General features: G+C 50.5%; 1 protein-coding gene across 1 annotated transcript in view; it reads right to left on the minus strand.

Moving 5' to 3' along the window:
• Positions 1-536: 536 nt before the first annotated feature.
• SYNE3 (spectrin repeat containing nuclear envelope family member 3) overlaps positions 537-27,117 on the minus strand; it is an 89,803-nt gene continuing 63,222 nt past the window's right edge. The window contains exons 9-18 of the mRNA XM_081047972.1: positions 24,243-24,425; positions 23,198-23,341; positions 22,275-22,409; positions 18,985-19,146; positions 18,672-18,844; positions 18,080-18,209; positions 16,410-16,571; positions 14,753-14,902; positions 13,652-13,690; positions 537-2,954 (exon numbers count right to left, since the gene is read on the minus strand). Of these exons, the coding sequence (XP_080904098.1) occupies positions 2,754-2,954; positions 13,652-13,690; positions 14,753-14,902; positions 16,410-16,571; positions 18,080-18,209; positions 18,672-18,844; positions 18,985-19,146; positions 22,275-22,409; positions 23,198-23,341; positions 24,243-24,425 (1,479 nt within the window). The 3' untranslated portion in view covers positions 537-2,753. The remainder of the gene's footprint in view (positions 2,955-13,651; positions 13,691-14,752; positions 14,903-16,409; positions 16,572-18,079; positions 18,210-18,671; positions 18,845-18,984; positions 19,147-22,274; positions 22,410-23,197; positions 23,342-24,242; positions 24,426-27,117) is intronic.

The following is a 27,117-nucleotide window of genomic DNA, read 5'->3' on the forward strand; positions in this document are numbered from 1 at the left end:
TCCTCTGCCACCTACACTCGCCCATCCCACCCCTCCCATCTTTCCTTTATAAACACCCTCTGGGTCCCACGTGTGCCCTTCTGCACTCAGAGATCAGACTCAGAAAAATGGGCAGGGGAGTGGGAGACAGCTAAGCAGGGTAACCAGCCGCTCTAACCATGCTCACTTGTGTGTCTCTCCGCTTCCTTCTCTTCATCCTCCTGCCTCCTCCTCTTCCTACTTCCCCCCTCTCTCTGTCTCTCAGGCTCTCTCAGTCTCTGTCTATGTCTGTCTCTCTGTCTTCACACACACACACACACACACACACACACACACACACACACACACAGTGACATTCACATTTCTTACCACCCCTCTCACACTTGGGGACAGAGGACAAATAAGAACATGCAGGTCCCACCACGGCACCTTTCTCAAATGGCACTTTAAAGCTCTTTGCGGCTCTTGTTCAGGAAGCTGGAAAGTCATAAAAATCATAATTGTCTGCACGCACTTTAAGCAAAAGAGATGACACTTGAAAAGCACCAGTCAATGGCTTGTTATATCATATTACAACTGTATTTATATGAAAGTAATGAAAATACCAGTTCTCTTTTTTTAAAAAAAGCTATGCAAACAGACTCTATGGCATCATTATCAAAGTTTAAAAATCTATTTAGACCTTGCCACCTGCCAGCCCACAGATTACAATTTCTCCCTCCCAACACCTAACACAACTGCAGTCAAGGTGAACGAAGGTATCCTTTTGCAGTTACTGATGGCGTCCTGCTATGTTCTCCAGTGAGCAGGGAAAGGTGATGACGGGATCGGTTGTGGCCTTGCCACGTCTTGCTGTGTGCTATGGGTAAGTTACTTGCCCTCTCTGGGCCTCAGCCTTCTTACCTATCAAGGTTAGGACAGAGACATTCGAAGGGCCCTGCCGCAGCTCTGGCTTTCTAGGGCTGGACTCACACAACTCGGTGAGCATCTGGGCCTCACCGCCTGGACCCCAGGTCTTGGTTCACGCAGCCCCTGATTTTCCAGTAATGTGGTCGACGGCAGGGTATGGCCTTGTGGCTTGGTTTCTAAATGTCTGGGAAAAGGTGTGCTTTCTGAGTCAGTGTCAAGTGCTCTTCTCGGCAACACCATTTTCCTACCCTGTGAATGTCCAGTTCCCTTTAATTCCTGGGAGGCCTGGGTCCCCTCCTTGAGAGCTGTGCCGAGGCAGGGCCTGCACTAGAAAGGGAGGGGAGGGTGTGTGCGAGAAAAGGGGTGGGGGATGGTGCTGGGGTCAGGGCCCTCTGGGGTCAGGGCTCTCTGGGTCCTAGTTTTCTCCCTGCTTAAAGGACCTTTCTGTGTCTATAATACTTTATGGTTCCAAAGGCCTGAGGAACGCCTCTGGTCTTCTATTTGTAGCTGAAAAGACAAAAATCGATTTATAAAGAGTAGGCACTAAGCATTTTTTAAAAGGAAAACTTAGTGTTGATTTAGGGAAAACATGATCCAGTTATAAAGCACTATCCAGTTATAGGAACAACTCCAGAATTCCCTGGGGAGGAAGGGACGTGTTTCCAGCCTCAAGGCCCCAGCATGGAATCCGCCCGGCCCTTCCACAGGTGCATAGAGGCCGACTGCCTATCCAGGCCGGACAGGGCCTGGCTCCCTTGTCCTGGCACATGCAGGACATCCCTGGTCCAGTGGACCTGCCTCTGTCCAAAGTCCTCCTGGGAGGAGGAGGATGAGCCATTTGGATAGTCCCAGCTCCAAGGCCAATCTCGTGTCTCTGTCTTGGCCCTCCCCCTCGGTCCTTGGTGTGGGAGGTGCTCTCCATCTGTCCCTTCACCTTGAGTTGGAGATGACAAACTCAGCCCAAGAGTGACAGAGGGGACGCATCTTCTCCGGCACTGTAAGGTGCGTGCTGCCCACAGAGTGTGCTCACCATTCTGCACGGAGACCTTCGCACTGAAGTCTCTCTCCCGCTTTCTCCCCGAGCAGAATGCACGGGGCTCAGTCTAACCACTTCCTGAGCACTCAGGGCACAGCCATGGTCACTCCTCATTGGTTTGTGCTATGGGGGCTCCTGCACACAGTGCCCCCATTCTGCTGTCCTTTTTAGTTCTTTCTGGGCCTGCTCTTCGTGGTTCTTTCCTTCCCTTGATGTGACTCTATCACTTGTCACTTTTCATTGCTGTCACTGGGCCTGCCTTTGATCATTACCATTTCTGCTTCTACCCCACAGCATCTAATCTGCTATTGTTTTTAAAAACTAGACAAGCATGTTTGTTCCCACTGTGCCTAAAACAAGAGTCACCATACACTGAATGAGGACCTGGGGTGCCCTTCCGTGTTGACAACTCAAAGGCCTTTCACTGACATCTGGGCTGGGTGTTGGCCTCTGGAGAAGAGGTTGCTGTACAAATGACATGTTACTGTTCCTGCTTTCCAGGGCTGACTGCAGACCAAGGCCACAAAAATCCCCAACTACAAATAGATGCCATATATCAAACTTTCTATGTACACTGAGCATTTTCATACAAAGCACATAAAAATTCTATACATTATTCCCTGGTCACACATAGTACACATTTAGTATAAATAGACGAAGACAACACCGTATAAAAAGTAGTTTTGTGCTGGGAACATTGATACAGTATTTACACTGGTGCAGCTCTGCCATCCAGCCAATCCCTGTTTCCCGTTTCCCGGGAGTCCTCCGGAGGAGCCCGGGGCTGATGGAAGGTGGGAGAAGAAAGTCACCTGTGAGACCCGGTGGGCTAGGTGGGCGGGGGGCCGTCGTAGCGGAGCATGAGCATGAAGGAGCGGGCGAAGTTGTTGGCCAGGGTGCAGCTGCGATCTTCTTCCCCCACGGGGAGCAGGAAGAGCAGCAGCAGGAAGAGCAGCAGCAGCAGCTGCAGGGGGAGCGCCGCGCAGCAAACCTTCTGGGAAAGGGAGCGAGGCCCTCGCCACCGCTGAGTCTGCGGAACCAAAGCAGATGATGAGCCGGAGGGGGCGTGGCTACTGGGGGCGTGGCGACTAGGGGGCGTGGCGACTAGGGGCGGGGCGGGGAGGGGAGGGGCGGGGCGAGGAGGACGCCAGGAGCAGCCCAGGTTCTGGGCTGATGATCTGACCTCCCAGATCTGTTTTCCCACCTGTGAGGTTTTGCCAAAAACACATATTTCTGTAGTTCACTCAAGCCATTCAAGGCATGAAAGGAAGGAAAAAATATAAAGTTACAGGCTCTGCTAGTTATTCCAGATATCTTTGCCTGGTTCTAAGAGTCCTCAATGTAAATCTTGAGAAGGTCACTCAACTTCTCTACATTTGAAATGTCTCATCTATAAATAGGGGTAGTGATGGTACTTGCCGGACAAAAGTTGTTGTGAGGAATACATGAGACAGCGCCTGGCACACAGTAGGTACTCAAAACTGCTGTCATTATTATTGTGCACCATTAACACCATCATCATCTAAATCAGTCACCATCTCCATCATCATCACCACCACCATGTTCTTGACCATCACTTCTCCTCCTCCTCCTCCTCCATCACTATCTGCATCATGAACCCTGTCAATGACACCTGAAGGTCAGACTCACAAGTCCAAATGCCTAGTGGACTTCTTTGCTACAATGTCCATGAAACCTCAAAGTGGCAAAAGGCACTTTCTAAATTCTAGAGGGACTAACTGGGTTGCAGCTTCATGGGAGAGCAGGGCCAAGAGCTGGCTGCTCAGGAAAGTGGAGGCCCCCACAGTCACAATGCAGCATGGTGCAGGGCAGGGCCTAGCTCTTAGAAACCCGACTGACTATGCTCCAGTGCAGATTCTCTCACACACTAGCTATGTGATCTTGGGCAAGTCCATAACCTCTCTGAGCCTCAGTTTCCTTCCCTGCAAAATGGGGATAAAACACCTACCTCCCATACGCCAGGTTGTGGTGAGGACTCAAACTAAAGTATATTCACACCAATTAAAAAGTAACTAAGGTCTTATTAATAGTACTGTTACTGTAGAATGTATCTGCTGGCTCCCTGCAGAACCAAAGATTCCTCCTCCAGAGCACCAAAAATAAGTCGTGATGATGATGATGGGAATAGGGATGATGGTGATGGTGGTGATGAGGCAACATTGCCAAACGCAGGTGTTCCTGGGAGGTTCTGACCTGGGTACTTCAGTCTGTCTACTTCTCATACCTGAGTCATCTCACCCATTCTCCTGCCCCAACTATCTCCTCTAGGTTGATAACACTTGCCTCTATGCCTGTAGCCTCAGATGTTCTCACTCAAAGTCTCTAGACATTGATTTTGTAAACATAGACTTCTTATAACCCACACAATGGAGAAACACCGCTGGCTACATTTATTTCAGCAGTGACTTCAGGAGTAGGGGGGATGAGCTGTTTGAGCATGAGTTCACAGAAGAGGCGGCTCTTCCCACAGCCGCGAGCCTGGCTCAGACCCTCCCACCCACCCACTCGGCTCACATAGGGCTGCCTCAGTCCATGGGGGTCTAACTTGACTCCTTGACATTTCATGTTGACGTTGCCTGATTCCAACAGGGAATGGGAAGAGGGTGAGACAACATGTTGCAGGCCCTCCCTAGCCTGGGTTTACACCACAAATAAAAGCCTGTAAGTAATGGTCTCCCAAGTGGAGAATCTATTTACAAGTGTTCTGTTTCTGTTTGCTCCTCCATTTTCAGAGCTAACACTTTGCTGATTGAAGTGAGGAGTTGTGTCTTGGCTATGATCCTCTGGAGAAAACAGTTTTGAAGGTCTAAAGTGTGTTTGCATTAAGAAGTGTTGACAAGGGGTGGTCTTTTTCAAAGGACTCCCCCTGCCTGCCCAGTGGCTATTTACTTAGAGCTCACATCCCCACATTGAGGGACATGAATTCTAAAATGTTCTTGAAAAGACACATTTTAATATGAATCTCAAGTACTCAGAAAATACACACACACACACACACACACACACTCACAAATAGGCATGAACTACCTTCTTAGAAGCCAACAAGGCAATTGGCACTCTCCACTCTTCCCAGATCGGGGGGGGGGGGCTTCTATGTGCCTCAGTTTCCCCACAGAAAGTACTACCTGTGTTGTACCTAGATCGAACTCCCCAAAATGAGAAGGGGCTTCCTCTAGAAGTGCTTTGCTCCCCATCCCTTAGAGTATGGAAGCAGAGGGTTTATAGCACATGATGTTTGGGACAGAGCAGGAGACACTGTGTAGGGTAAATTACATGCTCGAAAGTCCTGCAAGCTCTCACACGAACCTGAGACACTAGAGTTTTGAGTTCAGGAAGATGGGTTTTTATCACAGTAAATGTGACCTAATCTTCTGCCATGGATAAGGGGGACATTGGGGGAAAGAAAAGGTTTGGAATCCTGGGTTCTAACCCTGGTTCTGTGTGACCTAGGACAGGCCTCGTCACTTCTCTGAGGCTCAGTTCCTTCGCCTGTTGGGAAGAAGGGAGAATGACGCCTGCCTACCAACGTTATAAGGATGAAGAGGCAGTGCACGTATGCTTCACGCGCAAAGTCAAGGCTAAATAAATGCTCAGTCCCTTCCTCTCTAACTGATGGCCACTGGGACAGACGCGCAGCTCCTATTAGCCCCACAAGCTTCCGCCTCCACCAGATGCCAGGGACCATGTACCGTCCACCTCCCCAGCCTTATCAGAGAGAAAAGCTCCGCCCTCTTTAAATGCCAAGCTTGGCTTCTAAAGGACTTCACATCCTCCAGCCACAGGACCTTTGCACAGGCTATCCCTTCTGTCTGGAATACTTGCCTCCTTCTTCCAATGCACCAGCTTAGCTCCTACTGATCATTCTAATCCCAGTTGTGAGTGGCTTTCTCAGGGAGACATTCCAGGCTTCTAGACCAAAACAAACCCCATCACACCTTCTCATGGCCCCCCAATCTTTCCTTTGGATTCCTGATCCAAGTCTGCATTCCCCTTGACACCCTGGAGGTAGTGTCCACATAAATATTCGCTGAAGGACTGAAATAATGAATAAAAGCTCCCCCCCATCGTGTGCTTCTAGCTGTCTGTTCCTCCTCCGGGGCTGTGCAGTGACCATGCAGACTGACCACTGCCCGTTGACTGTTCTCAGTGCCCAGGTGGTCCCCAGGACATCTGGGCTCCACTCGTCAATGAATGCACTGAACACGCCCCCTCCCCCACTCAGGCCCTGCGTTCAGGGCTCCTCCTCACTCATGGCTTCCAGAGCTCCTGCACAGCTCCGTGACATGGGCTCCCTGTCCCCATTTCACAGAGGAAGAAACTGAGCCTGCGGCAAAGCGACCAACCCAAGGGCGGCAGACAGGCTCAAATCACCAGTATCGCTCCACTGTCCAGGTTCTGTCCCCCACCCCACGCGGCATTTCTCATAAGAAACAATTAAACAACAACAAACGTCACCCTGGAACTCTGTTGTCAGTCAGCCCGAACTGTTGAAGCTGGTCACATCCTGACCCAGGTCCGAGTGTGGACACGACGTTGCATCACTACTGGGACTCTCAGGGGCTTTCCTGGGAACTGGTTGGGTATCATTGTCCACCACAAAGAAGCTTCCAGGCTGGCACCAAGAGCTCAAGGTGATGGGCAGGGACCAGCTTTTCTCTGGCGATTCAAGATGGGCCACCCCAATGCCCCTCATTCAACTCTCACTTAGCAATTACTTCAGTCCCTGGAGATCCCTCTGACAGACTGCTAAGCCAGGTGCTGGCCGGCTTCCTCTCCCTGGGTTTCCTCTAGACAATCTCCAGAATGGGGGCCCACTGCATTTGCCCGACTGTTCTACGGAGTCTTCTGGCATCCACAGTTGCCCAGGCCAGGCCCTGCCCACAATGCCTTAGATATCTTCTTCCTAAGTTCTCAGTGCTGAAGCTCTGAGTTACAGCCCCATGAGATACACCTCCCATGAGAGCTCAGAGGCTCCGGAGAATTCCCACTCAGGGACAGGGTGGCAGTGGCTGGGCTGGGGCCAGGTTCATTCTATCTCCTCACTGGGGTGGCTCTGCACAGGACAGTCAGGCCACAGAACTGTATTTTTCCAGAACCCTAGGTTGGTTTGGAGAGCCACAGAGATGAGATCATCTGAGCTGGCCTTTTGGAGATGGTTTAGTTAATTTGTGGGAAGTACCTCTGGATGAAAGGATCAGAGTGAGGGGAGACTTTGTCATTACTCAAGGAGGAACGGAGCCTCACTGAGGATCAGATATATGGGAAGAAGTTTGCCTTCCTTTCCCTTCCTCCCCATCACTTCCCTTCCCTTTCTTTTCCCTTTCCTTCCCTTCCCTTCCTTTCTTTTCTCTTCCTTCCCCCATCTTTCCTCATCTGAGACCATCCATGACCAGGCTCTGAGCCTGGAACCAGAACCAAGGTCAGTGAGGACCCAAGATGACCCAGAGGCATCCAGCTTGGGAAACTGGGTGGTCATGATGCTTTTCACTGAGGTGGGGGCACTGAGGTTTGATTGGGGAGTGTAATGAGGTCAGCTGTTGAGTCTGAGGGGTCTGTGGGACTCCCAAGAAGACATCCAGTAGGCTGTTGGAACGTTGGGACTGAAGTTAGAATGAGAGATGGACCAGAGACAGTGAGAGGCTTAGAATCCGAGAACAAAGCCATGGTGGTGGAAAGAGTTGCCAGGGAGAGAATGATTTGTGCGAGGAAAAGAAGCCCTAGAGCCCCTGAGGACACGACCATTTAAGAAAGAGGCGCTGTATGTCCAGTGTCCCCAAGCAGAGCCACACAGAGCACTTATTAGTTACAAGAGAAATAAGAGCTTTACAGGGGAGAAATCTGGCAGCCACCACCTTAGTCACTCATGGTGGGGGACATGTTGATATTGTGGGTCTCCCAATAAGATGCACTGAGAGGACACAGCATCACTTCTGGGACATTCCAGCCAGGAATACTCAGCCCAATTCCAATCACTAGGAAACATCGGGAAAATCCAACCTGAGGAACATCCAACTTTGGATGTTCTACAAAATGTTATGGCCTGTATTCAAGAAGGTCAAGTACAACTGGGGAATCGTCTCAGCTTGAAGGAAACTAAGGAGAAGTGATAACAATACAATGTGTGATCCTGAACTAAAGGAAAAAACAATCTATAAACATGACTGTACACGGTACATCCATACAACGGAATATGATTAGTCAGTGATACAAAGAAATGAGATATCTAGCCACAAAAAGTCATGGAGGAAACTTAAATGCAAATTGCTAAGGGAAAGAAGTAACAAGCCCGTGGTTGCCAGGAGCTCTGGGGCAGGGGAGAGGGATAACAGGTGGAGCGCAGAAGATGCTGAGGGCAGTGATATTCTCTGTATGATCCTGTAATGGGAGACACATTATATTATACCTTTGTCACTACCCATAGAATGTGCACCAAGTGTGAATTCTAATGTAAACTATGGGCTCTCGCTGATAATGATGTGTCAATACTGGGTCATCAATTGTGGCCCGTGTACCATGCTAATGCAAGACTTTAGTAACAGGAGAACCACGGAAAACAGGCGAGAAAAGGGAGCCTATGGGAACTTTCGGTATGATCTACTCAATTTTTTTCTAAACCTGAAACTACTCAAAAAAATAAAGTGTATTAAAAAATAAAGTAAGTTTTTAAAAGACTATTGAGATAGTTTTAAAATGTGGAATGTGGACAATGAATTAAGTAATAGTATTTCACCAACAATGAATCTTATCAACACCGATTCTGATAACTGAAAACAAAACAAAACAAAACAAAAACACACACACAAAAAAAACAAAGAGAGAGGCACCCATGATGGTGTCTGAGCTACCGGAGGGGCGGCTGGTTAGCTCAATTGGTTAGAGCACGAGTTCTGAACAACAGGGTTGCTGGTTCGATTCCCACATGGGCCAGTGAGCTGCGCTCTCCACAGATGGATTGAAGACAATGAGCTGCCTCTGAGCTTCCAGAGGGGCGGGCGGATGGCTCAGTTGGTTAGAGCGGGAGCTCTTAACAACGAGGTTGCCGGTTCAATTCCTACATGGGACGGTGGGCTGCGCCCCCTGCTACTAAAGATTGAAAACGGCGACTGGACTTGGAGCTGAGCTGTGCCCTCCACAACTAGAATGAAGGACAATGACTTGGAGCTGATGGGCCCTGGAGAAGCACACTGTTCCCCAATATGCCCCAATAAAAAATAAAGATATTTAAAAAAAAACAACAAAACTTGATGTCCAAGGTGTTAGCATTGACTCTTTCATAAATCGGTGATGGTCGGTGATGGCCAGTCACTTCTGGGCTTCTGGGTAGGGGGATAGACAGGGCTTCAGGGATGATGTAACCCATGATGGGAGGCCCGTTGCTGGCTCTCCCTTTCTGACAGTTAGAGACAGCACAGCCCCAGCAAGGCCCAGGACTTTGACCAAGGAATAGCCAAATTGGACCAGTCCCTAAAGCTGGACTGTGAATCACAGGGGCATAAAGTCAAGTTACCTTCCTTCTGCCCCACTCTGATCTGGCCCATTGCCACATATGGAGAAAGGGCCAGAGGCCCCTCTCCTCGCACTAAAAAGAGGAAGATGGTTACGAGCATCAAAGACCTGACACGTGAGCTTTCCAGCACTGTGCCTCGTACACAGCAGGGATTTTTTTAAAAAATCATAGTGAGTGGGAGAGAAAGTAAATATTTAACATGAAAAACTCACTAATGCTTTGAGATTTGGTATTAGAGTATTGCATCTGCTCTGAGACGCTGGTTTGTAAGCTGCACCGTTATTTTACATATCACTAAGGAAGAAAAGAACCCAACAACCAAGATGGAGCGTCTGACTGGAGACCCCGCATCAAGCTGAGGGCAGCAAGGGGTTGCACCTTTAGGGTCAGAGGAGAAAAGGACTAGTCCTGCCTCACAGAAAGGAGAGGCAAGGAAGTCTGACGTCCTGTCTTGGCATTGGGTGAAGGGCTGGCAACAGAACTCTTCCCTGAGAGTTTGAACCACAGGCTGGAGCTCTCAGAGGTTGGCCCTCTAAATTCCCACAATCAATGTGGTCCAAAGGAAAACAAAACAAAACATACCCCACAAGCAGAGATTTTAATGTACAGAAATCTCAGGTGGATGGTGTCTTGCATGGTGGAGAGAAGCCAATCCATATCTTCACCGGAAGTACTGGATTATAATAAGACACCCCAACTCCAGAGGTGTGAAAATGCGAAAAATGATGAGTCTTAAAACCTATGAAATACAGTCAGCTAAATCAAATGCCACTCTCGGCCATTCAGCATCAGAAGCTGCATCCCAGAGGCCATCGTATGCGATGCATGGGACGTGTTTGCTCCCTACTCCTGCAAACCGGCACACAGGCCCTGCCCTAGCTCACCCAGGCAAACGAAAACGTTGGCAAATCTGTCTGTCAGCTGACGGTTTGTCTCAGGTAGGACGGCACCACTTCTGTGAGCCAGTGCCGGAATTTAGTTGACTCACAGCCCAACTGTAAGTCTCCAAAGCAATTACACTTCATGTGTCTGAGCACAGCAGGCAAACATATCTCGTGGCACTGAGCTGGCAAGTGTGTAGGCAGCTGCAAATTTAATAAATCTTAATTATTCCGTTTACACAAAACAAGCAGGCTGAAGCGCTTGACGTAGTTGGAGCCTTCAGTGACTTGCACGGAGAGAAAAAAAAGCATGCAGAACCAACTGCTCATAAATAATTAGCTTTGAGGCAGGGTTTTTTGTTTTGTTTTGTTTTGTTTTTCCCTCTTCTCTTTGGAATAAAAATAATGTATGAAATGTTTTTCAGTTGGCAAGATTACAACCTCTGAAGACGGCACCTATTTTCTACCTGTCAGGCCTGTGTGTGTGTGTGTGTGTGCCTATGTGCGTGTGTGCACACCCCCCTGCACACACATGTGTACACCCCAACCAGCAAAAACACCAGAACCAAACCAAAGGGAGGACCCCCGCAACACAAGTGTCACTGCTCCCTTTATTCTCAGAAAGAGAAGCAGGGGCAGGGTCTGCAGAAGTCTCCAGGGCCCACAGTTACATAGCAATGAAGAACCCGTGGGCCGGTTGAAGTTACCATAAGAGCTTGCCCACCATTAGCTCGATAGACTCCCATTTATTTGTTGGAAAACTGGCTATGTGACTCGCCAACGATTACACACACGAATGGTGGGTGCCAGATTCGAATACAGAGCGTAAAGCAGTGGCTCCTCAAAGCAAGCAGCTTGAGCGTTACCTGGGAACTTGCTAGAAATGCAGATTCTTGGGCCACCCCAGACCTAAGGAATCAAAAACTCTGGGGGTGGGACACAGAAATCTGTACTTACACAGCTGTCATAAATGAGTCCAATACAGACTCTGTATATTGGCCCCCAGGTTGCTTCCTTCTTCACAGTGGGTTGAAAAAAAGCCAGCCAGCCAGCCGTTAGCTCAAAAAGTCAGCCAGCCAGCACCAAATTCAAAATTTCACATATCCAATTGTTTTAAACATGGCCCAAATAAACAGCGTTTTTAGCCATTTAGAGCCTGCCTGTATTGCATATCCCATGAAACTATGCCCACCATCTGCCAGCCACAGATAACGTAAACCCTGCAACTATCAAGACCCCAAGTGGCTACGCCTTCAGAGCTCCCTGACTCAGCCTGGCCATCGTGCTCAGCACGACCAGCTAGATGAGTGTCCCTCTCTCTCACCTCCTCCACCCCCCACAGCCAGGATGCAGGGTCTAGCAGGGCAGAGCTTTGCTTCTCTGTTCACTGATGCAACCCAAGTGCCTGAAACAGTGCTTGGCACAGTCAGCGCTCAATAAATATTTGTGGAATGAATGAATGAATGGGGAGACAGCAAGTAAATACAGGGCTGTGAACATTCCACATGAATCTGATCACAGGCTGTTGGGAACCTGAGTCCGCCTTGCAGGGCTAGTGTCAGCCGGCCAATGTCCCTCTACTGAGAAATACGTCGTGAGCACTTACTACGTGCTAGATGCCAGGAGACGCAGACATGGCTCCCCATGGGCTCTGGCCTGGGAGCTGCACAGATGGGGGCTCCCAACCAATGAGGAGCTTAAAGTGTGGGAGCTAGAGCAGCCTAGACACCTGGCCCTGGGTCCCTCATGTCCCACTGGGTGCCACCAGACTGGACTGTGGGCCACTCTGCCCTTCCGGATGCTTCTCCCTATTTCACGAGAAGACCCTTTGTTATTTTATATTGACAGGTGGTGGGTGGGGGGAGAAACCAGGGCTTTGAGCTCTCTGAAGAACTTCTTCTACAGAGGTTCACACGATCTTCAAAACTAGTTCATGAAGTAAATAAAGTCAGCATTAATAGCTCCATTTTATAAACGGGGAAAGTGAGGCCCAAGAGGCAAAGCAACTTGTCCCAGGCCACAAAGCTGGTTGGCAGGGGGCCCAGAGCACAGTGGTGGTCTCGTGACCGTCCCCCTGCCCCAGTCCAGGGGACACCAACTCTCCTGCATATATCAGACATGAGCACCAGCTGGAGACCAAGAAGAAACCCTGATGTGCAAAGCAGCTGAAAACAGACTCCATGGCACGAGGGACCAGGAGGGACCCAGAGCGCTTGCAGCACAGCACGCTGGAGGCCCGTATCATTATGGGCAATGCCTGGCAGGAAGACAAGCCCGTTCCCTTGGAAAAGGGGGCACTAGGGACATGAGTTTACATGGGGCTTTTCCAGAAGCAGGGAGACCTGCTGGGCCTTATGCGTGCTTTCTCCAAGGCTTGTGTGAAAGGTTAAGACGTGGGCTTTGGAGTCAGAGGCTGGAGACCACGCAAGAACCTTCCCTGAACAAATTATTCCAACTTGCTACTTCTCGGCTTCCTCATTCTTAAAATGGAGGTGTCGATGGGACAGTTAAATGAAACACCCTAACCACAAATTAGCACAGTTTCTGGCACACAGTGACGGTCAGCATGTAGCATCTAATACTCGGTTTTCCTCCTTAGGATGCTGACTAGTGCTGTTATTGTTCTGGCCTGCAACCCGTGGGGGTGGCTCTGAGCAAGTCCCCGGGGGCTTCCGTGGAAACACCTGCCTGGTAGAACGTGAAAGGCACAGCCGCCCCCTCCTCTTCTGTCCCCTGAAGCCCCATGCACCCACCCGTCTACACTCGGTCTCCTGGGACTGTCCTGCTTTACTCCTGTTGTCCCAGCATAATTATTCAAAGCGTCCTTGTTCACTCTTCACCTTTCCAAATGAAAAATTCCGCCGTGTTTCCCTGAAAACAAGACCCAGCTGGACCATCAGCTCTAATGCATCTTTTGGAGCAAAAATTATAAGACCCGGTCTTATTTCACTATAAGACTGGATATAGTATAATATGATGTAATATAATATAAGACCGGGTTTTATATTAATTTTTGCTCCAAAAGATGCTTTGGCGCTGATGGTCCAGCTAGGTCTTATTTTCGGGGAAACATGGTAGGGTCTCCCCTCTATCGTGTGCCTGTCACAGCCAGGTAAGGTCTGCACACCCCTGGGGCTTCCTGAGAGCGAGGACCCGGGGCACCGCACACTGCAGCCCAGAGCTGATTCCCTACAATTGTTCCTCAAACCTCACAGAACCTTCCAGAAAGTTCAGGAGTCCCACTCCACCGTCACAGGCCCAGCGACCCTCCAGACGCCCTGCCCTCTAGCCATATGGAGCAGATGGCAGACACCATACCTTTTGGAATCCATTCGGCTCCCCTGGAGAATTCTGTGTCTGTTATTTTAGGGACGGAGAGGAAAAGGGGAAAAAAAAGTTAAGTGAGTGAAACTTAAATCCCAACAGAGCCTGTAATGGAATATTCATTTTGTCAGGGGAGCGTTTCTTTAAAACTTCTGGTCATCTGGACAGGCTGAACCAGCAGGTGATTCGATTTAATGAGCTTTTTAACGCACTTCAGGCCCAGGTGGGACTCTGTCTGGGAAGGCCTGAGCCCGGGCGGGGCGGGACACTGCCACCTGGCTGGGGCTGGGCTGACACCCAGTGGCCACTATGGGTGTTGCGGGGCCTGCAAAGCGGTAGCACCAAAGCTTGGCGTCTGGGATCTGAGGGCTGTCAGGGCCCTGGAAGGCCATCTCAACCAGCCCTGTCCTCGGGCTAGCGTCTGTGCCTCAGTTTCCTCATAGGTCTTCAGGGGATAATGACAGTACCTCCTTTATAGGGTTGTTACGAAGACATGGCATTTAATAAAGGCCATTATTAGTTTAGCTACTATTGTTTGTAGGAGGAGACACGGGCCTCCGGAGACACGGGCCAAAGTGAGAAGATGCCTGCTCAAAGGCACAAAGTCAGTTAGTGGAGGAAGGGGACTAGATCCCAGGGCTCCCTCGATTCTGCCTCCAACAACAGGGTGTGTTTTAGTGCTGGCTCTGCCTCTTAGCTCTGGGACCTTGGGTGAGTTTCACTTCTGAGTCTCGGCCCCTCTGGGGACTAGAGGTACAATTACTCTGGCAGAGGCTTGCTGTGAGGACTGAATGGGGTGCTACACATAGGATTTCAGCCTAGTAGGGAGCAAAGTGCACCCCAAATGTTAACTAGGATAGTTCCCGTTGTCATTGTTGGAGTTCTGGCCTAAGAGGGTGACAGGATGGCCGCATGACATCTTGCGAATCAAGCATCTAGGACCCAGGAGTCTCCTCTCCTCTCTCTGAGTCGTCACCTCAGTCTGGTCAGTGCAGGCCCAGGGCAGACTGCATGCGGGCCCATCTATGAGTCCCAGGTGAGCTTGGGCTCAGCCGTAATCCCATCCCCCGGGACCTGAGCGTCCTTCCCACCTACCAGCAGCTGGCTGGAGTCCTTGAGTTTGGACTTGTAGAGCATCCACCGGTAGCGCAAATCTTCCATCTCATCCGAGGTCCCACTTGCTGGCTTGAGATGAAGGAGGTTCTCGAAGAGATGCTGACCTTCTGGTACCTGAGCCTCCAGCTCCTGTGGGGAAAAGGCATTGATTGTCAAGTGCACCTTCCAAATGGCCCAGATGGCCCCACCTGCTGGTAAGGAGGAGCCAATCAAATTCCACTTGAGAGAAACTGACAGAACCTATAAAGGGAGAATCCCATCTGTGCAAATTCAAGCCAAGGCTAGGCAATTTGCTCTCCGATATGTTACAGAATGGACTCCTGCGAGACTCAGCAGCTGCACTGCAGAGCTCCGTGGTCACTTCCAACTCTGGCGTTCTAGAACCAAGCCCTCCAGGGGACTTGATGTGAGAGGGCTCATCACTATAAAAACTACCATTGTTGAACATCTTCCTATTGGCATGAGTGCAGTGAGGTTGGGACTAAACAGATTTTTCTATCAAAATATAGTACTGTGGTCCCCCAGGGTGGCAGCTTTTAGCCTCAGGACTCCTGAGAAGCAGGAGTCCTAAATCCTAAGCAGGGCTCTAAATCCAAGAGCCTGGGTTTAAATTCTGGCTTTGGATCCTGGCTCTGCACCATTCTACTAGCTGTGTGATAAGGAGGACGTTACTTAGCTTCTCAGAGCCCCCTAAATGTGAGATCAAGGCAAGAAGGGCTCATCTGGGGAACTGCAAGTCATCTCTAGTATGGCTGGAGTTGGGTGGTGGTGGCAGGAAACAGGAGGCATGGCCGGGTATGAGGCAGGAGGTAGGCAGGAAGGACTTCCTGGTCATGGTCAACTAGGTAATTGGACCAAACCTCTCATTGAGGACAAAATATTAAAAACATTTAAAAGGCATCGTAACAAGAGAGTGAGGCATATCAGGCTAAAACCAGGACAAGGATGAAACACAGAGAAGTAAGCCCAGGGTTCAGGCCTGCTTTGTCTGTAGGACATTGGCCAATCTGGAAGAAACAGTTGTAAAACAGACCATGCGTTTGGCAGCCTCACAGGGCTATAGAGACAAAGGTCAAAATCTGGGCCCTGTAGAGGTCGAGATTCTGAAAACCATTCCCCCTTTAGCTGAAACTCCTATGTCGCCATCATCAAGGTCAAAAATGGTAAGTGCCTAGATGAGGACAATGGTAGACAGAAACAAAACATTTTCAAGAGGTGGAATCGAGGAGGTCTTGGTGACTATTTAGATGTGGGAGCGAGGGAGAAAGATTTGTGGTAGATAGATTGCCCAGCTGAGCTCAGCCAGAATTGCCAACCATCAGAATCATGAATTAAACAAACAGTTGCTGTTTGAAGCCACAAACTGTTGGGATTATTTGTTACATAGCAAGGGCTCATTGAGATTAGGGGTGATATTTTCTGTGTTGCGCTATATAGAAGTAGGCCGAATGAATGGATGAATGATTTTTCTAAAGTTCTTCTAAAATATTTGAACCAAAAACGTTTAAAAACCATTGTTGATACACAAGCAAGAACAACTCACGAGCTATGTCTGTGCTCCTTTTTGAAGAACTCCCTGGCGGCAAACATCTCTGAGGCAAACCCTGTGGAAAGGGACCTTTCCTTGGGAACAAACCTGCAGCTTCGTTTCTCTGGTCCTGAAGTCCTGGGCTGTGGCAGTTCTCATTGCGATGACTCTAACCAGCTTAGAATTTTCCACCTGCAGCCACTGCTCAAAGTCCCTCAGGAGCTGGGAGAAATCTTCATGGCTGCCTTCTGCTTCCTGGGGCAGATTTGCCTGCAGGAAAGCACAAGATGACCAAAGCATCAGCGGTGAAAAGAGCCTACTGGCTATGTGTCCTGGGGATTCCATCTGAGGCAGAGGAGTGGGGATGAGGATGTCCAACAGGGGATGAGAGAGGCCTGGGGGGACGAGGAATGTCTCTACTCAATGTGGCCATGGTTAGGTGCCAGGGACATTCCTCGCTGTCACATCCCGGGTCTCCTAGTGGAGCCACCATCATCCATTAGCAAGACGCTTATGGTCATGGTTATCCTTCCGCCACTCCTCTACCCCTCCAGCTCTGCAGCCAGAGTGACTGCAAATCCATTCAGCTGAGCCCTCACTTATCCACGTTGGTGGCTTGGTGGCTTCTCACACTCCTTGCTGTGGCCTGAGAGCCTCAGGTTCCAGCCCTGCCTGACTCCGCAGCTCATGCCATCTTCCTCGTTCTCTGAGCCCACAGACACATCTCAGGCCCTGGCACTTGTACTCTCTCCCTCGGGTCTTTGCACACCTTGTCTCCTCGGCATGGGATGTACCCATCTCCACTCCTCTCCTCGTCTCCCAGCCAGCTGTGAGGCTTCCCTTGACATTTCTTTTCTCTGGGAGGTTTTCCCTACCCCAGAACGGGGTCACGGTCACTCTGCCACAGGCTGCCATAGCCTATGATCCCCCTGCCATCACATAACCTGCTTTCTGTAAACATTTATTTATTATAATCGCCTGTGTTCCCCACTTCTTTGTCCCTCAAAATGGGCTCCGAGGCCCAGCAGCAGGGGCTTGTAGAAAGGCACTCATGGGCCCCCACCCCAGACCTACTGAATCAGAATCTGCAGTTTCAAATGATTGCTCGGCAACATGAAAGTTTCTGCACTGGATTCTAGATTCTCTGTTGGTCGGAAGTGTTTCTGTTTTATTCACAGCTGTATCCCACCTCCAAGCTCAGTCCTCAGAACATTCCCTAAGTGTCTTTTGGATGGGGAAACGAAAGACTCAACGGGAGAATGAATGGAGTGACACGCCATCTTTTAAGAACAAGGAAGGAAGTTCTTTTCGATGTGCTTCCTTTTTTTAAAGGCAATCAGGGGACGGGATGGATGATACAATGTATTCAGGTGAGTTCTTTTTACCAAATACAACTTTTGGCACACACACAAGAAAGAACACCCATCTCGTGTGATTTCAGTGTGCAATCTGGGGCCAGCAGGAAGCTTTCAACCCTGAGCCTCTCCTCTCTGCTGGTGCCCAGTTTTTTGAGGGGTGAGTGCTTGTCTGCCCAGGGAATGCCCAGGACCTTCCCCGGGGACCTGGGTCTGAGGTCTCTGAGTCCCTTCCTCTGTCCAGTGGCACAAGGAATGCGTGTGCTACAGCAAGGCAGGCTCACCTGAGACGGGACGTGTCCAAGCCCTGGGCTGAGCGTGGCCTCCGGCAGGGTGGAGGGGGGCTTTGCTGGAGATTTCCCCTCCCCCAATCACTGGCCTCAGGATCTGCCCCCTCCTGGAAGGCCCACAAGACAGACTCACCCTGCGGTGACGCCTGGAAACAGAATCCGTGGGGCTGATGAGAAACCCAGACTTTGGGATGTTGTTAGTGAAAATCGTTCTCTTCCTGGAATCCACTTCCGTCCTCTGCAGCTGCCGGTTTCTGACGAGGCTAAGAAGACAAACAGCCAGTCAATGAGGGGACAAGATGGGGACTCAGCAGGTCACGAGAGAAGTGATGGAATTGGGGCATCTTGTGGTGGGAGGCTACTCCTGGTCTTCCCAAGTCAGTGTCCATCCTTCAGGTTTGTCAGAACGTCTCCGAGGCACATGCATTTCCGGTTTCCTACTTGAGACCCACATGACTGTCGTCAAGGTGCATGTCCCGACTGATGCAGGTGAGGCCCAAGCCCGAATGCACGAGAGGCTGAGCCCCAGGCTAGGACATTTCTCTGCTCCTACTGCTCCTGCTCCAATGCCCACTGGGCCAGAATGGAGAGGCGCACAGGCCTCTGGTGCCAGGTCTGGCACACAGCAGAACCCCAGCCATCTGGCCCATGGCACCACTGAGCTCTCCCCTGGATGGGAAGGCATATTGTCTGAGGCGCGGCTCAGAGCCAGGAGGCCCTCTCACCTCAGCAGGCTTTCCTCCAGCAGCTGCAGGGCCCGCCACGACTCCACCAGCTCGCTCAGCTCGTCCTGGACCACAGCAGCCCCTTCCAGAGAGGACTTCTCCATCACCAACCGGCCGTGTGCTTTGATCAGGGGCAGCTGGACCTCCTTCTCCGGGAATTCAGCCAGTAGCCTCTGAAGGACACACACCACACACACACACACACACACACAGTGAGGCCTGGGGAAGCGGTCTCTGCTCCCCTATGTCAATACATCGGCCTCTCAAGCCTGCTTTGGGGGATGCCACATCTCTGCTGGGAAAGCCATCTCACCTCGATTTCGGCCTCTCGGGACTGGGCATCCCATGGGCCTGTGTCCCTCTGGTATGACTCCAGGTTCTGAGTGACCATGGCGACCCACTGTCGCAGCTCCAGCAGCTCGTGGCTGAAGGTGCAATGTTCCCGCACGCTTCGCTGGCACCGGTCCATGAGGTCCTGCAGTACAGCCCGGGGGGCCCAGGGCACCCTGAGAGCTAGCCCAGGCTGAGACCCTGGGCCACCCCACCCTGCAAGACCCCCAGACCTGCCCAGGCCCCAGGGCGACATGGCACCCAGGGCTCCCCAACAAGCGAGAACAAGAGACGCTGGTCCTCCCTTCTACACAGTACAAGGATTTACCCCAGAAAGACCAACTCTGGTATAAACAGCCTCTAAGCCTATCTTACTTTTATGGAAAGTACCAAGTCTGGAAGAGGGTGTGGGCAGCCAGAGCTCTCGTCCACCACGGGGTGTGGCACAACCACACGAGAAAACCTTAGGTCGGTATCTACTAAAACTGAACACAGGCCTCCCTCTGACCCAACCATTTCACCCCTGGGTGTCTGCCCATCAGATGCAAGACATCTGCACCGAAAGGCAAGTGTGTGGTGGCACCTGTCATAGCCCCAAACTGGAAACCACCCAAGAGCCCATCAACAGTAGGATGTATGAGTACACTGAAGTATAATCATCCAGGGGAATACTTTACAGCAGCGAGAATGAACAACCCATACTACCATTTAATACATTATGGATGGATTTATACCCCTCCTGAGGACCACACACAAAAACGTTCTGTCTGATTCAGCTTAAAGAACACAGAGAACCAGGCAAACCCAACTATATGCTGTTCCAAGTCAGGGTTACTTTCGGGTATCAGGAGTGGTAGGCGGTGACTGCAGGGCATTGAGGGGCTTGGGGGGGTGCTGGTGTTTTGTGTCACGATCTGGGTGCTGCTAACATGATGTGCTCAGTTTTGTGATTATATCAAGCTGCACACTTAGACGGTCACTTTTCTGTATGTGGTTACACTTTGGTAAAAAGGATTTTTAAATAGTCTTGCTCTTATTTCCCTCCCCTGGGTCAGTCGTTACTCAGCTCTCTGAAGCTAGGGCCTTGCTCTTCTCTGTCCCCACAAAAGGTGGGCTCAGTATCCAACAAAGTAGACATTCTCCAAAGTAGACATTCTCCCTGCTGGTCACCCAGCCTGGGACCCGCCCTCTCAGCCACCACAGGCCAGTCAGACCCAGGGCCTGTCATCCCCTCTCATGCTCCGATCCCTGGCTTAAGCCTTCGTGACTCTGCTGGGCCACCACAGGCCCTGCCTTCCTGCCTTCCACTGGCTGACACCACTGGATGTCAAAACCACCAGGAGCCGGGACACATGGGAGGGTACACCGCATCTGTCCTCAACCAACCATTGACAAGGGCCTGAAAAACGATGCAAAACTCCTCTTCCCTGTGCTCTCACTCCCACTGTCCCCTCCTGGCCCTGTACACCAGCATCAGACCCAATGGCCTGCAATGGCCCCCATTGCTAAGTGGGGCACATGCCTGCCCCTGGGACGGGGGCGGAAGCTCACCTGGGCTGTGGGAGAAGGACTTATTAGAGAGTATTAGACTTAAAAAGCACTGAGTACCAAAATAATAAAAGAGGGGCAATACTTGTTCAAAGAAGTATTTAAATAATACAGAAGTGTGATAGTCTTAGAATATCACCTAATGATGGTCAGTTAATGCTTCTAATTATTCTAATGATCAACTCATCATTGAATGTAGACATTGAAGCTGACGTTTGTTGCTGGTACTCTGGGCTCTTGAAGGGCAGGACCGTGATTCCAATTTCTCTGCTCTCCCCGCCTCACCCTTGGGACCACTAGCTGCTGATTTAGTCAATGGAATTAAATGAATCCATCTAGACCTTATGCGTCACTCAGACCACTGGGCCTCTCTGGGTAGAGCTGTGTTTCTTGGAAACTCATGGGGGGGTTCGGTTACTGCGACAATGATGGGGTGGGGGTGATGCCAGCGACAGCGTGAGTCAGGGGTGCTCCGTCCACTCTAGGGAAGACAGTCCACGACACAGAACTGCCCCACCCCCACATGGTTTTCTCATGCCCTACCAACACCCACGCGGTGAAAAACCTGTGTATCGGGGCCTGAGCTTAGAACCTTACTTCGGTTAACATACCAACACAAAGAGGTTTTTGCAGTTTTAATAAACACGCTGCCTTTCCAGGAACACACCTATTTTGTAAACTGACAGCAGAATGCACTGTGGTTTCACTGCAACTTTACCAAGCGCTGTTAACATTGCAGGAAATCTCATCCCTAGAGGCAGTTGAGGCTGTTGGGTCGCATAGACGGGTGTGTTGTGACCACCTCCTTCTATCCTTAGTGTGGCCATCTTGGAGTACTTATGTATGGGCAGACATTATTTTTCATAAATATTTTCCTTTTATTTCTCTGTTCTACTATGGAAAGGGAATTGCACTAAATTTTCAAATGGTGTGGGTACTTATACTATCTATGACTTTCAGAACTTCAAAGAGGGTGGTAAGACTATTTGTTAGTAAATAGGGCATGCAGGGTCCTGTTGGATGCAGAACCCGGCCTTAGACTGAGTTTTCTTGAAGTATGGCTGCCTGAGAGCAGGCTTTGCATTCCTGGGGCATTGTTACACACGCAGACCCAAGCCCCCTTCTGCATCAGCAGCAGGATGGGACCTGGGGCCTGCATTTCAACTTGTCCTCAGGGGACGTTTGAAGGACCCTCAATTCCCATTCCCCCCGTCCCCCCACACACACACTCAAAAGGGAACCAATCCTTTGAGGACACCCAAAAGATCCAGGTGGCCACTAGAGGGCACTGCAGATGAGGCTCCCGGCCACCAGGACAGGCTTTTCAACCTCACATTCAAGCTGCAAACATGGTGAGGCCTACTGCCCTCTGGGCTTTTGTTAGGATCTGAGCAGTCTGTGTTGTTCCTGGGCCCCTGGCACATGTGGAACTTGTTGGCTGCTGACTCATGGTCCATCTACCCACTAGAATGGAAGCCCAGGGAGAACAGGGATCTTGGCTGTCTTTATCATGCCGCCTCCATCCTTAGGGCCCAGAACACTGCCTGGCACACAGGAAGCACTCAGTAATTGCCTGCTGAATGAATGAGGAAGGGAAGGAAGGAAGGGAGAAAGGAAAAGAAGAGTTGGAAGGAACGAAGGAAGAAAAGAGGGGAAAGGCTCCAGGAGTGTTCGATTCCGGGGCCTGGTATCCGTCATGGCATACGCCCTCGGTCGGTCCCTTACCTCCAGAGATCTCTGTAACGCCCGGTAGTCGGCACAAAGCTGGTCCATTTTATGCTGGTGGTTGGGGTTCCCCTGGACGAGCGGCCTCACGGCCTCCATCTGCACCCCCAGGTCCAACCCCTCTTCCTGCAGCCCCTGCAGCAGAGGAAGGAATGAGTGGGGGTGGCCTTTCTGCCTCTCGTCATGGGTGCTGATCAGGATGAGAGCTCTAAGTGGGAGAGATTGGGAGGGTCCCAGGACACGGGGCTCCCCAAATCCAGAGGCCGCACTACATGGCCGTCTGATGGCCCCAGGCTCAGGGCTGCTGAGAATTTTTTGAATGAGACAAAAATATTCTGAGACATCATGAAAATAAACCGGGGGATAAACGTGTGGACTGTGACTTATGACCATCTCATCATGAAGAATCATATCCCAGCTTTAGTTTTAAAGCCCCAAATGCACGATTTTTAATGTCTTCTAAACAACACTCTACTTATGTATGAGCGAGGCTGGGTTTTTAAAGAGATCAGTGTTGCATCACATGCATTTTAAAAACCAGCAAACTCCTCACCCAGCCAACAATCACCAGTGATCTGCCTATGTCCATCCATAGGTATTTTAATGCATTTATTCCTGATCCCCAAATTGGTTTATTTAAGTGAAGGCCTCTGGACTCCTTAGAATCACTTCGCAAAGCAACTTCAAAACAAATACCAATGTCAGAATTTGGAATCACAGGGTAAGCAAAAGGACAGCTTATCACTTTATTAGGCTTGAGAATCAGCTGTTTGGAGGTGTGCCAGGAACCATCAGGTAAATCAGCGGAAATCCAGTCAAGAAGAAATGTCAGTCACGGGCCAGCTGCTGCTGAAGAGGGGAGCTGCTTCCAGGTAGAGCTGAGCACCGGAGCAGAAGTGAGAAGGACCCCACAGACTCCTTACCTGCAACCTTGAAAGCTGGGCCTGTTTCCCAGGAAGGTCCGGCTGAAGTCCGTTCTCGGCTTGGACCCTGACTTGGAGGTCTGAGAGCTTCCTCTGCAGAGGCTCAAAAGCAGCCCCAAAATCTTTGTGCTGAGCAAGCAAGCTCTGTAGAGACACAGAAGAGGCAGCAGACAAATTAAGAGCTTTGCTCACAACCCAGCTGCTCTTTCTCCAGCCTTCTGTCTCCTCCTCCAGGAAGCCTTCCCAGAGCCTTTGAGGGGGTTGGATGCCCCTCCTCAGTCACCATAGTGTCCCCACATAATTGTTATTCTGCCCTCTAGAACAGCGGCTGGCAAACTACGTCCTGTACGACACACCCCAAATCCCACTAGAGGTCTGTTTTTGCAAATAAAGTTTTATTGGAACACAGCCACACCCATTCATTTACAGCTGCTTTCATGCTACAGTGGCAGAGTTGAGCTACAACAGACCGTCTGTCCTGCAAACCCTAGAATGTATGCTACTTGGATTAGTGAGATTATGGATGCGAAGCTCTCAGCAGGTGCCTGGGCCCTCCTCAGTACCCCATGGACCACAACTCTCATCATCCTCATTCGATGCTCCGCAAACATTTGTTACATAGAGACTAAACTGTCTGCAACAGGCCATGTTATATCTACGGTTTAATGTAGTCCTTTAGGAATGGGTCCCTGATGTAATGGCTTCTAGTTCTCTGGTGATTAAAAGCTTACATGTTTTCTGTGTTTTCTCATTTGATACTCCTCCAGCTTTCCTCAAGAGACAGTTCAATGACTACAATGTAGAGAAGGGACTTGGGGTGGACTCAGGGGGCAGACAGGTGGTCAGGAGACCAGTTAGAAGGATACAGACGAAGAGCCACAGATTGTGGGGGCAAATGGATATGCTCAGGGCCACAGAGTGGCACGTAGTGGAGCTGAGATCAGAATGCAAGGCTGCCTGCACCCCCATCCCACCCCCCCACCTCCAAGGGTGGCCCCATCCTCGGCTGGGTCCCAGTGCCGGGCAGACAGCCATTGGGGCTCACCTGCAGTTTGCTTTTCCTCTGCAGAAGGCTGTTGTGTAGCAGGTCTCTGTCCCTCACGGAACTCGCCACCTGATCCAGGAGGGCCGTGGCTCTCTCCTGGCCAAAGATGCTGCTCAACAGATCTTTCTTCAGCTGCAGCATGGTCAGCTGCTGCTTCAGACGGGAGCTTTCTGCCAGGGCCGCCTGTGGGAGACAAGGCCTCCATTAACCATGGAGCACGATGGGGCAAGGAGAAGCTGGGAACCAGTGCCTGGAGCACACCTGTTCTGTTGCAATTCTAGGAGGTTGAGCCTTTGTGCTGGGGTCTAAGAAAGCGACAAACATAAGAAGAAACCGGGTGGCAGGAATGTGGTGGGGAGGCCCTGAATTTCAGGGTTAACTTGATTCCTATCTCACCTCCACATCCATCTTATTGGCAAAGCCTGAGCAAGAATTCTACCACCGATGTGTCTCGGAAGTCCATCTCCTCCCCATTTCCACTGTCACTGATTGTCACACACCCTCAGCCTCTCTTGCCTGGACCACAGCAGCTCCTGACCGCCTGCTGCCCCTCAACTGCACCCCACAATCAACCATCCCCACTGCAGCCGAACCCAAGCAAACAAATTTGACCTTCTACTCAACGATTTCCTTTCACCAACAGCAGTGGGCCACCCACCAGGCGGTGTTTGGGATGTTTTGAAGGGGCTAAAAGCCCATGGGAGCACAATCAGCAGGAATTCAGGAAGGTTCCCTAGAAGAGGTGGCGCCAGAGTGGAGTCGTGATGTGTAGGAGTTCACCAGGCAAAGAGGGAACCTAAAGGGAACTCAGAAGCCGCCTTGCAATGGGCAGCTGCTCCCACACAGCTGGAACTCTGCACAGCCCAGGGCCACCTCCTCCAGGAAGGCTGCGCTGACCACAGGTCCAACCTACACTCACTCTTCCTGCCACAAAGCCCTGTGCCAAGCCTCAGGCTCCTGCCAATTAACCAGTTGTTTGGGGTAAGTACCTTTTGTTTCTCCAACAGAGGGCCCTAGGTCCTGGAGGCCAGAGGTTTTGTTGTCAGCTGGCCAGAGTCCTTCCATTTCTACCTGATGATGTTACTGAGATATTGAGCTCATCACAAGATTGGGAGAGGAAAAACAAAGACCCCAACCCAGGTAACTGTAGTCCAAGGTAAAATATGATTGTTTTCCTAAGCAAAGTTTCAACTGAGTGCTGTGGGTGTTCAAGGCAGAGGTGGACAATCCTGGTTGGGAAAATCCGAGAAGGCTCCTCAGAAGAAGCCATATTGGGAGGGCAGAGGGAGTCCCTGGAAGAAGGGCGGTATAAACATGGCTGACACAGATAGACTGGCATAAGCTGTGGGTGACGGCATGTGGCTGGTGACTGGATATATGGAGGTCAAGCCTCTTTAGGTGGGGGGTCACCTTCACCCCCTTTCTCCAAACCCAGATGCAGTATCATGGGGGTTAAGAATTCCTGCTGAGGAGCTGCGATTGTGGGTTGGATTACATACTAGTTGGGAGGCCTTGGGCAGTTCTGAGCCTCAGTTTCCTCATCTGTAAAACAGGAGTATTCACACCCCAGCTCATGGGTTGTCATGAGGCTTAAATAAGATGATACTTTAACATCGTGTGAGACTCATAGGGAACACACAACAAAAGAGCTATTCCCATTTATTTCCATTTAACCAGCTGTTACGGGTTGACCTGTGTCCTCCCCAAAAAAAGGTATGGCAAAAATCTCTCCCCCTAACGACCTCAGAATGTAACATTCTTTGGAGATTGGGTCTTTACAGAGATAATCAGTCAAAGTGAGGTCATTAGGGTGGGACCCTAATCCAGTATGAGTGGTGACCTAGTTACAAAGGGAAATTTGGACCATGCAGAGGGAAGATGAAGTGACGACGCCTGGAGAGAACATGTCCATGTGATGACAGGGGCAGAGATCGGAGTGATGGGTCTATTAAGTCCAGGAACACCAACAACTGCGGCAAATACCAGACGCTAAAAGAGGGCAGGGAGGATTCTCCCCTAGAGCCATCGGGGAGAGCAAGGCCCTCCCGACACCAGCCTCCAGAACTGTGAGAAAATGAATTTCTGTTGCTTTCAGTCACCCAGTTTTTGGTACTATGTTTCGGTCGCCCTAGGACACTAATATGTCAGCCATGCTCAACTTTGGGGGCTCAATGTTTCAGTTCTTGAGGAAGCCTGCAGATTCACAGACCGCTCTGAGGCTAGAAGCAGGAGCTGAGTCAAGAAAAGATGGGGCTGGCGGCTTGAGGTCTGGTCTGTGACATCCAACTACCCCCTTCCCCGGGCAGGCTGGTGAGAGTGATACAAGACTCTCCCAATCAGCAAATGACGTCCAAACATGAACAAACCAAAGTTCTGGCCCTACTCGTTCCCCCACCGCTCCATGAAATTCCTGCTATAGGAGTCCAGGGTCACGCTCTGGAAAGACAGGTCCTCTCTCTCCTGCCTCAAGAAGGTCCCGGTTTACTTTCTGCCCCCGAGGGAAGGGCAGGACAGAAAAGCAATCATGACACAGTTAAGGACAGCACCTGCTGTGGAGTTAGACAGACAGGGTTGGGTCAAAGCCAGCCTTCCCACTTAATTGGTGGATGACCTTGAACAGGTGGCTTTCCCTCTCTGAGACTTGGTTTCTCTCCTCCACAGTCAAATCATGATAATAATAAAACTGCTCTGTTTGTCTCACAAAGCTCTGTCTAGAAACCAATGTGAAAACAGGGACAGAACATTAGATGAAAGTCTAGAACCCACCATTCTGGCCCCAGCTCTGCCTCTCTTGAGTGGCCTGACCTTGGACAAGCACCCTAACTTCTTCTTGGCCCCAGTCCCTCAGCAAAATGAGGAGGAGAATGGCAGAAAT

The sequence above is a fragment of the Rhinolophus hipposideros genome (assembly GCF_964194185.1).
Source record: "Rhinolophus hipposideros genome assembly, chromosome: 5".
Taxonomy (NCBI): Eukaryota; Metazoa; Chordata; class Mammalia; order Chiroptera; family Rhinolophidae; genus Rhinolophus; species Rhinolophus hipposideros.